We start from the raw sequence: 12,370 nt of genomic DNA, 5'->3' as shown, positions 1-12,370 counted from the left end.
GATTCACTAGAGAAATGTTTTACCAAGGGGGGCTCGGTTATTTCATTTTCACCCCACGAGATCAAATCGTTGTAATCTTTGGCAGCAAAAATTATTTGTTGAACTTTAAACTTCTTAACCCCGCCTCTACTTTGTGTTCTTGCATTCAACACACGTCGTAATCAAAGTTCTCCTACATTTCTACGCTCTTTGCATAACATAGCCAAATGGAGATTATTCTGTTGCATCAAAATACCCATTTCTTTATATAACCCGGTCTATAATGTTCTTAAAATTATGAGAGAGGTATCGTGAATGTAAGATAAGTTTAAATAAATGTTTAGAGCCGTAAGTACGAGAAGGTTTTAACTTGATCTTAAACCACACAGGAGCATACGCTTTGCCCACTTGATCCGTACAAGAAATGGATCCTTTCTTGAAAATGTATGAATGAATAATGATTACTATTAATATATTTCAGTGTTATTATTTGTTTCAAACCATTTTAGCGAAATGCCACGCCCATATAAAGAAAACTATACTTTACTACACTTTAACAATGTACTGAGTCAGAGTCTTGAGATTTTCAGTCGGATTTTTAGTTGCCACGTACAATGGAAACATACGGTTTGCAAATGTATGTCATCTGGAGTGGGGAAGTTTTCCCAGGTTCCTTGAAGGTAAATCTAGTGAGCAAGTCCCACTTGATATAGTGACACACATATCCAATACATATTTGTGATCGGTACTTATGTCCTGTATGTTCTCAAAAAGAACGTTATTTTCAATAGGTAAGGAAGTAACCACAGGAAGATTATAGAACAGGTTTCCAGCTGTTGACCTATTTTTCTTTAAATTCGTTTAATTCTTTTGTTTTACCATCTAAGAATCCATTAGGTTTCTATTCTGTTGTCTCAAAGATGCTCTTGACCAAATGTAATCTATTCTGGAAACTAAAAAGTCATATATTTCACTTACAGAAAGATCTTTTCCAGCCGCACTTTTTAGGCCGTGTCTAATAAAACAGCAACATTTCATTACATCTTCGTAAGTAGGTATTAAAACTTCATTGAAATCGCTAAAGATTCCAAAAATGGGACATTCTGACGTTTATCTCGTCTGCACTTGTTTAGACTGAGCCATTGCAACTCACGACAATGAAGTATCTTACCAACTAACGAAATTTTACGTTACTCACTAACTCAACTCGACAAAGAAATTGACACCTGATCTGAGCTTGGCCCCACTTACACAAATCACTGCTGACCAACCCCGCCCCATTTACACATCTGCTGCTGCAATGACTCAAGCTCCCAGATGCCAGTGCATTCGGCAAAAAGTACGTTTTTGCGAAACCTACTTCGCTCTTGCGGCACCTCAAGACATAATCCGAACAACAGAAAAAAAAGTTATTTTGCGACCTGTTGAGCATAAAAATTGCTTTTCGACAGCATTTGAAGCATAAAGATAGATTTGAAATTTAAAAAAAAAAATTTTAATGTCGCAAAATTGCAATTTTGCTAAACTTTATGCTCTTTGCGGCACCTCAAGACGTGCTTCAATATTTTTCATATTTTTTTAACATCTTGTTTGCATGAAAAGGCCCGCACTACGGCAAATTGAAAATCAAAAACTTTTTTTTTCGTTCCACCCTACTGTACACCCATATTCATTTCTCCAATACTTTCTTTAGGTTCCTGTGGAAAGGATGAAGTGTTCCAGCAATGCGGCTCAGCTTGCCCACCCACATGCAAGAACCAAGGAAAACCCGCGAGGTGCACCATGCAGTGCGTGGCTGGATGTTTCTGCAAGGGGAAGATGGTCCGAAACGAGCAGGGAAGGTGCGTCAATCCGAGAGACTGCAAAAAAGGTGAGAAGACCGCTAGACGAAGATAGTATCAGATGTTTTATGCTGCTAAAGACCTAATCTTAGCTATCACATACTTTAATGTTGTTACCTGTGCCAGCTGCTGCAGGATAAACACTGGTGTTGGTGAAAGAATACATTTCGCACACTTAGCTCGACAGTTACGGGTTCGAGTGAGCAGAACATCGCGCTTTGTTCGCCGAGTATGTTGCTGAAATGGAGCTTGAATTCGATTCTGTTTTTATTGGGAAATCATGTGCTTTATTGTATTGTTCTAACAGCGGAGGCCAGTGCATCCCATACAAAATCAAGTAAGATATTTTCCCTTTCATTTGATGTAGCTTCTGTCAGCGCTTTTCTTATTTCACCTATCAGCTGTCTTAAGAATTTTTGTTTTTAATTTCCTATGCGTAACAAAGACGGCTGCCACAGTTTTCGTAGTTTAATAAGTAAGCAATTTATGTTATCAATGTTAATGGACCTTTCATGAAATTTTGGATTTGTTTACAAAGGCAAATGAGTAGACAATCCCGACAATTTCGCTACAATCCATTCTTCTCTACATAGCAGCAGAGCGGGTAGAGCTAGCGTTTGGGGCCTCCGGTGGCTAGGTTCTGTTTGTTAGGCCGGAGGTCTTCTGTTCGATTCCAATCGATGCCCTGGGTGTTATTTTCTTCGATGTTGTACATCTTTTATGTCTTTCTCCGGAGACAAAGGTGCTTTCTCGCGGTCGACGTATGTGAAGCTGATTAGTTTCTGTACAAATACAAGTAAAATAAAATTTGCCCTCCTTTCGTCTGTGTACACATGCTCATTAAGTCATTCGACAGACTTTTACCATTGTCATCCTAGCATCTACTTTTGAGCGGCTTTTACTTTACATGCTTATTTCTTATCAATAACTTGTTAATTGAAATCTGCGACAGTTGATTGAGGCTGGTTCAGTGACTACAGGAGATTACAGGGTTAAAAATTTTCCGGAAAATTTACGGTAATTGTTACTGGCATCCATGTTACTAGTAACTATTACCGTAAAAATCAAATGTTACTGTAAAATTTTACGGTTTCCGCGGTAGGCCACAGCAACCAATTAGATCTGGGATCGCTTATTTCTCCGGTATAAATTACCGTAAAAATCAGCGATGCTGTAAGTCCGCCATTTTACAGTAACAATTACCAGAAAATCTTCCTGAATTTTAACCCATCTAATGTTGCTTTATTTCTACGCCGTCCTTCAATGACCCCAACATTTGGGATCTGAATGCACGGTTAAGAAATTTTCGAATTTAATAATCATATACTGATTTCTTTTAATTGAAAAAAAAAAATTGAATTTTGACGTCTTGAATTCAAATTATGTTTTCTCAATCACGAGTGTGTGTATGTAGGCGTGTGTGTTTGTGAGTATGGCTGCTGGGCTGGGGGTTTGTGTATGTGTGTGTGGGTAGTTGTGTGTATGAATGTCTGTGTGGGGGGTATGTGTATTTGTATGTGTGTGTAGGCATATGTGTTTGTGTCTGTGTGTAGGCATGAATGTGTGGGTAGTTGTGTGTATGTGTGTGTGTATATTTTTGTGTGTGTGTATGTGTAGGTGTCTGTATGTATGTATGTGTGTATAGGTGTATGTGTTTGTGTGTGTGTGTGTATGTGTGCGTGTGTAGTTGTGTATGTATGCCCGTGTGTGTAGCATATGGATGCAACCTGGAGACGGCTTTCGATATAGGAGCAGCATCGTGAGGAGCCGGTCGACGGTGATGGTGCGGAGGGTGGCGGTGGGAAAATAAAATGATAGGACGCCAAAAACAGTCAAATAAAAGCAATAAGCAATCACAATTGCTCAAAAAATAAATAAATAATAATAACATCATATTCTCTAGAACTTCAACTTGAGAACAAATTTCTGATCATGGGACATGACCTGCGAAAAAGGATGTTAAGGCGATCATTTATTGTTTTTCTCTTTCTTCGCATGTAGTTTACTGGAGTTAGACATATTTTTTGAATTTCATATGTGTAACATTACAACCTATCTCGTTTAAAGCACCACTTTTGGTTAACTTCATTTTTTGTATTTCATTGCATCCCAAAGGAAAGGACAGGACAATAAATGTGAGTTTAGTCACTTTTGACAACGTTGCATAACATGACACAAGTCACTTTGCCTATTTTAGAAAACAACTGTCCTGCGATTGATTGTGCTGAAGGCTGCTGGCTGGATGAAAGTGCGAAACCTTGTCCTCGCTGCGTATGCGACGACGATGAAGAAGGTAAGACTTGATTTTTTTCAAGTACAAAAATAAGTAGCCTTTGTATTACTACTGGTATTGAGAGTTGGAAAGGTAATCAAGGCAGTGCACTTTACTTCAAGCAAACTTATGTCTTAAAAAAGTGGTTAACCTTTCATTTTCAATAGAGCCCTTGCCGAAATTTTCCAGTTTTCGTGGGACCCCTTTCTAGGGCTAATTTAAACAAAGAAAGTGACACAACTTTCACACACACACACACACACACACAAAAAAAAAAATGCTTCGGAGGAAATCAAGGTGAAATAGTTTTGAGCGACTGAGCGCACAAAACATTCTAATGTGATGTTTTTTGGTAAGTTTTATTTTGCCTAAATTAATAATGTGTACTTAAAGTTAAAAAAATTTCTACTAAATTATAATGTTTTAATGATGATTTACTACTGATTATATCGTTTTTACGGCACCACGCATCAGTTATGTAAGCTATTTTTGTGCGAATTTTATGGAAAAAAGAGCATTAAATGTAAACTTTAAATCAATAACTTGTACGTTTTTCCCAATTTTTGAGTTGTATCACTTTCCTTTCCGGGATGCGATATGATAAAAAAGTACATAATATATACAAGATGTCATAAAATTTACCTGGTTGCAATAACATTCAAAGTATCTATAAATAAAATAATAGTGTAAATCAGGGGTAAATTTGTAACTTTTTCACTACAGGAACGTCAATGAGAAATAATTAAATCATTCTGAATGGTGGCTAATTCACCCCAGTGAAAATAAAGCGTAAGTTTGGAACGATCTTGGGATTTGTGAAAGAGATTTCAAGTTTTAAGGAGACATTTTATTTTCAGATTTAACGCCAGCACTTTGCTTTAGTGCGACATAAAATCACTCCATCGCAAAAAAAAAAAAAAAAAAAAAAAAAAAAAAAAAAAAGAAACACATATTTTGTGTCTCCCAAATTGTTATGCCCTGAGCCAGTAACCCACGTCTTAATCTGACCCTGATACCGAAGCAATAAGTCAAATTATTAAGGAACATTTAAGCATGTGTCATTTTTTTTAACGAAACACGTCTCTTGTGATCTTGTGAGCACCTCTTTATTGTGTGTTCATTCTTTAACCCCTATTTTTAATTTAATTTATATATATATATATATATATATATATATATATATATATATATATATATATATATATATATATATATATATATTTGATAGCAATATAAGGATTGAACAAGAACGAAAAATTCTTATAAAAGATGGAAAAAATGAAAAAATCCCAAAATACCCTGGGGCCTCATCAGGGGGTACTCCCCAAGGGTAGGGAAAAACCATGAGATGTTTCGTGAGTGCTGCAGGCGAAATTTGCCTAAAAAAACAGCACTAGTCCCCTACATCTCACAAAACAAGCAATTGGGTTACTGAAAGTCCAGAATATCAGCATGACATGAAATACAAACATTGAACCTTTAAAAAAAACGAAAAATACAAGTTTTATCTAAAGAAAATAGAACAATATATAAGCTACAAGATTTTTATATAAAGAAAAGAGAACAACATTTAAACCACAAGAGAAACAAAATTCATACCTGAACTCAAAATCAAAGGAAAGAACGCACAACCATCAAATTCATGGAACAGAAAAATCAAGGATCTGACAATTGACTATCGCTAGTCCTCCACAAGACTGCAAATGAAATGCTTCGTAAGATGCTCCGGATATTGGTTTTCAGTTAGGGTAGCAGTTAAAATTCGAATCGTTTTTTTTTTCAGATTTGTTTTATTATTGCATATTTTTTTATATCTAATAATTTGTGAAATGATTATATTTTTGAACACTTTTCTACTGACACAACTGTGAAAATGAATTAAAGAATACACTTTAAAATCAAAATCCTGACGTTTATCATACAAAGCTATACTGGGAACTTTATTATTCAGTTGAATATTGAGATCAAGGAAATTAACTGACTCATCCTTATTTGTTTGTTTCAGCAGTAGTTCATTTGGGTGAATTTCTTTGTGTAAATTGTGAAAATCATTGTTATTGAAAATAATAATGTCATCAATATATCTAAATGCTTCTATATTGTTGTTTATTAAAAAAATAGATTCATAAAAATGCAAAAATAGGTTTGCAAATGCACTAGAAAAAGATGTGCCCATCGGTATTCCATTGATCTGTCTGTAGAAATTGGAACCATTGTATAAGTAATTCTCAAAAATACAAAATTAACAAGGTTAATCCAAGAGTGTTTTTCTAAATTGATGTGTTTTTCATATCTGTCGAAAAGTCTATTTGAAACATCGATTATGAGTTTGTGGGGAATGTTAGTGAAAAGATTTTCAAAGTCAAAAGTATTAATACTATGAATATGGTATTTACCACTGTTTATGAAATCCAGAACTTTCTGGTTATTCAGAATTATAAAACTTTTTTCTTCTGCAATTTTGGCCAAGATCTTTTTTAATTTTTCGAAAAAAATGTAACCTGCTTGATTATTGTAGGAGTATGTTTCACTAGTAATGAAATCTGAACTTTATTGGATTTTTATGAAACTTAACCGTTATAAAAAGGAAAGGAAAATTGAAATTGAGATGCCGTGTGTTTAGAATTTTTGTCGAAGGCTAGGATTCTTTTCTTTAAACTAGATTCAGCTTCTGCGACTTTTTTGTATGTATTGATATTCGTATATTCCTTTTGAAGCATAAGTTTATAAAAAAATTTGCACATGATGGCAAAATTATTTGCCGCTTTGTCAACTGTGGTTATAATAAAACTATTTTTTAGGTCCTCTATACTTTTTTTAGGTTTTTTGTCAATTATGTTGTTGTTCTGAATCTCCTGAAAATTATAGCAATAACTGAATTCATCCAAAGATTCAGAACAACAACATAATTGACAAAAAACTTAAAAAAAGTATAGAGAACCTAAAAATAGTTTTATTATAACCACAGCGGCAAATAATTTTGCCATCATGTGCAAATTTTTTTATAAACTTATGCTTCAAAAGGAATATACGAATATTAATACATACAAAAAAGTCGCAGAAGCTGAATCCAGTTTAAAGAAAAGAATCCTAGCCTTCGACAAAATTCTAAACACACGGCATCTCAATTTCAATTTTCCTTTCCTTTTTATAACGGTTAAGTTTCATAAAAATCCAATAAAGTTCAGATTCGTTACTAGTGAAACATACTCCTACAATAATCAAGCAGGTTACATTTTTTTCGAAAAATTAAAAAAGATCTTGGCCAAAATTGCAGAAGAAAAAAGTTTTATAATTCTGAATAACCAGAAAGTTCTGGATTTCATAAACAGTGGTAAATACCATATTCATAGTATTAATACTTTTGACTTTGAAAATCTTTTCACTAACATTCCCCACAAACTCATAATCGATGTTTCAAATAGACTTTTCGACAGATATGAAAAACACATCAATTTAGAAAAACACTCTTGGATTAACCTTGTTAAATTTTGTATTTTTGAGAATTACTTATACAATGGTTCCAATTTCTACAGACAGATCAATGGAATACCGATGGGCACATATTTTTCTAGTGCATTTGCAAACCTATTTTTGCATTTTTATGAATCTATTTTTTTAATAAACAACAATATAGAAGCATTTATATATATTGATGACATTATTATTTTTAATAACAATGATTTTCACAATTTACACAAAGAAATTTACTCAAATGAACTACTGCTGAAACAAACAAATAAGGATGAGTCGGTTAATTTCCTTGATCTCAATATTCAACTGAATAATAAAGTTCCCAGTATAGCTTTGTATGATAAACGTCAGGGTTTTGATTTTAAAGTGTATTCTTTAATTCATTTTCACAGTTGTGTCAGTAGAAAAGTGTTCAAAAATATAATCATTTCACAAATTATTAGATATAAAAAATATGCAATAATAAAACAAATCTGAAAACAGCGATTCGAATTTTAACTGCTACCCTAACTGAAAACCAATATCCGGAGCATCTTACGAAGCATTTCATTTGCAGTCTTGTGGAGGACTAGCGATAGTCAATTGTCAGATCCTTGATTTTTCTGTTCCATGAATTTGATGGTTGTGTGTTCTTTCCTTTGATTTTGAGTTCAGGTATGAATTTTGTTTCTCTTGTGGTTTAAATGTTGTTCTATTTTCTTTATATAAAAATCTTGTAGCTTATATATTGTTCTATTTTCTTTAGATAAAACTTGTATTTTTCGTTTTTTTAAAGGTTCAATGTTTGTATTTCATGTCATGCTGATATTCTGGACTTTCAGTAACCCAATTGCTTGTTTTGTGAGATGTAGGGGACTAGTGCTGTTTTTTTTAGGCAAATTTCGCCTGCAACACTCACGAAACATCTCATGGTTTTTCCCTACCCTTGGGGAGTACCCCCTGATGAGGCCCCACGGTATTTTGGGATTTTTTCATTTTTTTCCTTCTTTTATAAGAATTTTTCGTTCTTATTCATTCCTTATATTGCTATCAAATGTGTTGTCTACCAGTATCATAGAGAAGCCTGTGGCGTGTATTGAACTGAGTAGTGAAGTTCATTTTGGTTGACTTGTCCAGATTATAAATACAATATATGATAGTGTTTCTTTATATATATATATGTGTATAACGACTTTAAAATTATATTTCATCTCTCCACAAAGGAATTTTAGATATTTATAAATGTGTCTCAGTTTGTGTGTTTTTGACAGTGAAAAAAGTAATTCCTTGACAAAAGGTTCAGTTTTTGCAATCAGAATCGTTCTTCTCTATGATTTTACGCGTTTGTCATTTGCAGGTGGACAGAATCCTCCTACGGGTCAACCACCGGTACAATGTTCACCACCCAAGTGCTCCAAGGGTTGCAAGATCGACTATTCCACAAAACCATGTCCAAGTTGCAAATGTCACAATTCAATAGGTATGTTTTTCTTTGAAAGTTTATCAGATTTTGTTTTCGAAACGGATGTGAATCCACTATAAGTTTAATCGGGATGGGTCAGAACACTTCATCTCATTGAGCGCAATATTGTTATAGAATACGCAATCTGTTTGTGTCTACACTACTAGTTTTATTATTCACGTACTGGGAATGTTGATGGTGTAGAAACTCTGCAGATCTTTTTGAAGATTGCTCTTGAAGTCTTCTGGATTACCTGGAGATTTGATAGCAAACGTCTGAACAGTTTAATGAAGAATACCGTTTCAACGGTTCAGTTCTTATTTTCACATTCCATTTTACTACTTAATCAGTGAATAGTAAATTCAAATTTTTTGGAAAAACATTGTATCACCATATATACGCTGTATTTCAAGTAACCATTACAGACATTCCTCATAACTATTGACAAAAAAAAAAAAAAAAAAACCTTTCAAATTTTCAAAATTAATTTGAATTCTGAAATTTTAAATTCAAATTATGTTTTTCGCAATCACGAGTTGCGACAGGACCCTACTCATTGGTTACTACCCCATTCGCTTGTTTCTAGAAACGGTTCCTGTCCCTGCTCTTGGGCGGTTACGTGTGTATAGTTGTGTATGTGTAGGCTTGTGTGTGTGCGTAGACCTGTGTGTATGCACGCTGGCGTATGTGTGTAAAGGCGCGTGTGTGTGTATGAGCGTTCGTGTGTGTAGGACATGGAAGCCACCGACCAGGAGCAGCGGTTACCGGGAGGAGTCGCGCCTGCAGAGGACGGTGGGGTTGAAAAAGGAGCCGGACATCAAGGACGGTCAAATGAAAACAATTAGCAATCGTGATTGCTCAAAAAAAATCTTTTTTTGAATCTACGAATAAAGTTTCTTTTTTGTGCCAGTGAATAAAAATAACATATTTTGAGTTGGAATAACTTATACGCATTTAGAACCTCATACAAAAGTGCAAACTTTTTCTTCCATTACAGGACAAAAATGTGGAAAGAACGAAAAATACAGCACCTGCGTGAACCCTTGCAACGGATGCGACATCAGGGGCAAGTGCAATTTCCTGGTTTGCAACAAAGGCTGCGACTGCATCAAAAACTATCACCGAGATTCCAAGGGCAAATGCATTCCTCTGTCAAAGTGTCCTCCGAAAGGTAAAAAACGAGATTCTAATTAGGGCTCTCACAAAATATAACAATAAATTTTTCTAAAAATTTCAGCGAAATTTTAAGACGGGTCCTTAATTGGATTTCAGCTTCATAAAAGAACTTCAGATTCCTTATGAATCGACAAATGCGTTTTAGTCTGTTGCTGAGAGTGACAAAAGTAGTTTTTTGACAAAAGAATCAGTTTTTGTAGTCAGAAGTGTTCTTCTCTTTGATTTTCTGCATCTGTTATGTGCAGGTGGAGAGAATCCTCCAACTGGTCAACCCCCGGTGCAGTGTGATCCACCCAAGTGCCCCAAAGTTTGCAAGATCGACTATTCTACAAAACCGTGTCCAAGTTGCAAATGTCAAAATTCACCAGGTATGTTTTTTGAAAGTTCATCAGATTTTGTGATTAATTTTGACTAGTTTAAGTGACTAGCTAATTTTGCCAACACATTTCCAAATATTTCCGATTAGTTTACTGGTATCCTTTACACTTGAGGGAAGTACTCGTGGGTGAAAGCTTATGGAATCGTTCTTTATTTTATTATCAGAGATTATTTCAGAGTTTGCATGCACACCTTAATTTCAAGTTAGGTGTTGTAGACGTTTTGAATAAAACAACTTCAAGCTAAAAACGAGAGGACACAAAAACACTTTCTTTCCGACAATGACTGCCTAATCTGGGAACTTACAATGACGATCTCTATGTGACAGTGCCGATTGCAGGTTTTCAAATCTACAATTTTCTAGAGATATTTGGGTGAGTGGAATTACCCACTGGGGGGAGCGTACTTACCCTACTCCCCTTAGCTCTTTAACTCAAAAATTGGTAATCCGAATCACGATTGCTATATGGTATTTTATGGCTGCAATATGTGTCTCACGAAAATTGCAATTTTCACTGGTAAATCGCGATTGCTAGATGGTATTTTATGACTCCATTATGTGTCTCACGAAAATTGCATTTTCACAGGTAAATCGAGATTGCTATATAGTATTTTATGACTCCAATATGTGTCTCACGAAAGTTGCAATTTTCACAGGTAAATCGCGATTGCTAGATGGTATTTTATGACTCCATTATGTGTCTCACGAAAATTGCAATTTTCACAGGTAAGTCGAGATTGCTATATGGTGTTTTATGACTCCATTATGTGTCTCACGAAAATTGCAATTTTCACAGGTAAATCGAGATTGCTATATGGTATTTTATGACTCCAATATGTATCTCACGAAAATTGCAATTTTCACAGGTAAATCGCGATTGCTAGATGGTATTTTATGACTCCATTATGTGTCTCACGAAAATTGCAATTTTCACAGGTAAATCGAGATTGCTATATGGTATTTTATGACTGCAATATGTGTCTCACGAAAATTGCAATTTTCATAGGCAAATGCGGCAAAAATGAAGAATATTCAGATTGCGGCACTCACTGTCCCTTGACCTGCAAGGAGCCGGAGCCCAGACCTTGTAACAGGAAATGTGCCAGGGGTTGCTTCTGCAAGAAGGGATACGTCAGAGCAGACGATGGAACTTGCGTCAAGCCCGAAAACTGTCCAAAAGAACAGAGTAAGTGATTGCCTACCGTCTTTTTTACTTGACACTTGTGCACGTCAGTATGTTTTTATTTCCAAAACATCATGCTCAATTTTGCTGTAAAAGGTTATAAAATTAGTTAAGAAATACGCGTGAGGAAAGCTCATAGCGTTTGTCAAAACCATTCTCTTCGTTTAAAAGGTCTATTTCCCTGCGACACACAGACACTAGTTTCAATATTGAAACTTCGAAAAACGGCAACCCTATGATTGGACTTTTGCTTGGGCAACCCTATACCAGTGGTTTTGTAATATTTTTACCTACATTTTTTAAAATATAATTTATGTGGAAACTCGACGAGGGCAAATTACTCATTTTTGGGCAACTTTTGGCCCCTGGCAACAATGACTAGTTCACACGCAACAGGTAGGTGTTAAAGTCTGATTCTTTGTAATGTTAAAGAATCAGACTTTAACAGTAGGCAACCTTACTTTAACGTTTTATTTACAGCTTTTACTCGTCATTTATCATAACAATTTTTGGAAACTCGATGAGGGTAAATTACTCATTTTTAGGCAACTTTTAGCCCCTGGCAACGATGATTAGTTCACACGCAACAGGTAGGCAACCTTACTTTAACGTTTTCTTTACTGCT

General features: G+C 35.0%; 1 protein-coding gene across 1 annotated transcript in view; it reads left to right on the top strand.

The window, feature by feature from the left end:
* Positions 1–11,756, top strand: part of LOC129224153 (SCO-spondin-like) — a 63,475-nt gene extending 51,719 nt beyond the window's left edge. The window contains exons 13-18 of the mRNA XM_054858569.1: positions 1,673–1,849; positions 4,018–4,113; positions 8,903–9,025; positions 10,005–10,178; positions 10,429–10,551; positions 11,569–11,756. Coding sequence (XP_054714544.1) covers positions 1,673–1,849; positions 4,018–4,113; positions 8,903–9,025; positions 10,005–10,178; positions 10,429–10,551; positions 11,569–11,756 — 881 coding nt within the window. The remainder of the gene's footprint in view (positions 1–1,672; positions 1,850–4,017; positions 4,114–8,902; positions 9,026–10,004; positions 10,179–10,428; positions 10,552–11,568) is intronic.
* The last annotated feature ends 614 nt before the right edge of the window (positions 11,757–12,370 follow it).

This window comes from Uloborus diversus, chromosome 6, assembly GCF_026930045.1.
Source record: "Uloborus diversus isolate 005 chromosome 6, Udiv.v.3.1, whole genome shotgun sequence".
Classification (NCBI taxonomy): Eukaryota; Metazoa; Arthropoda; class Arachnida; order Araneae; family Uloboridae; genus Uloborus; species Uloborus diversus.
Note: the sequence above shows the minus strand (reverse complement) of the source record. Positions and strands in the feature narration are given on the sequence as shown.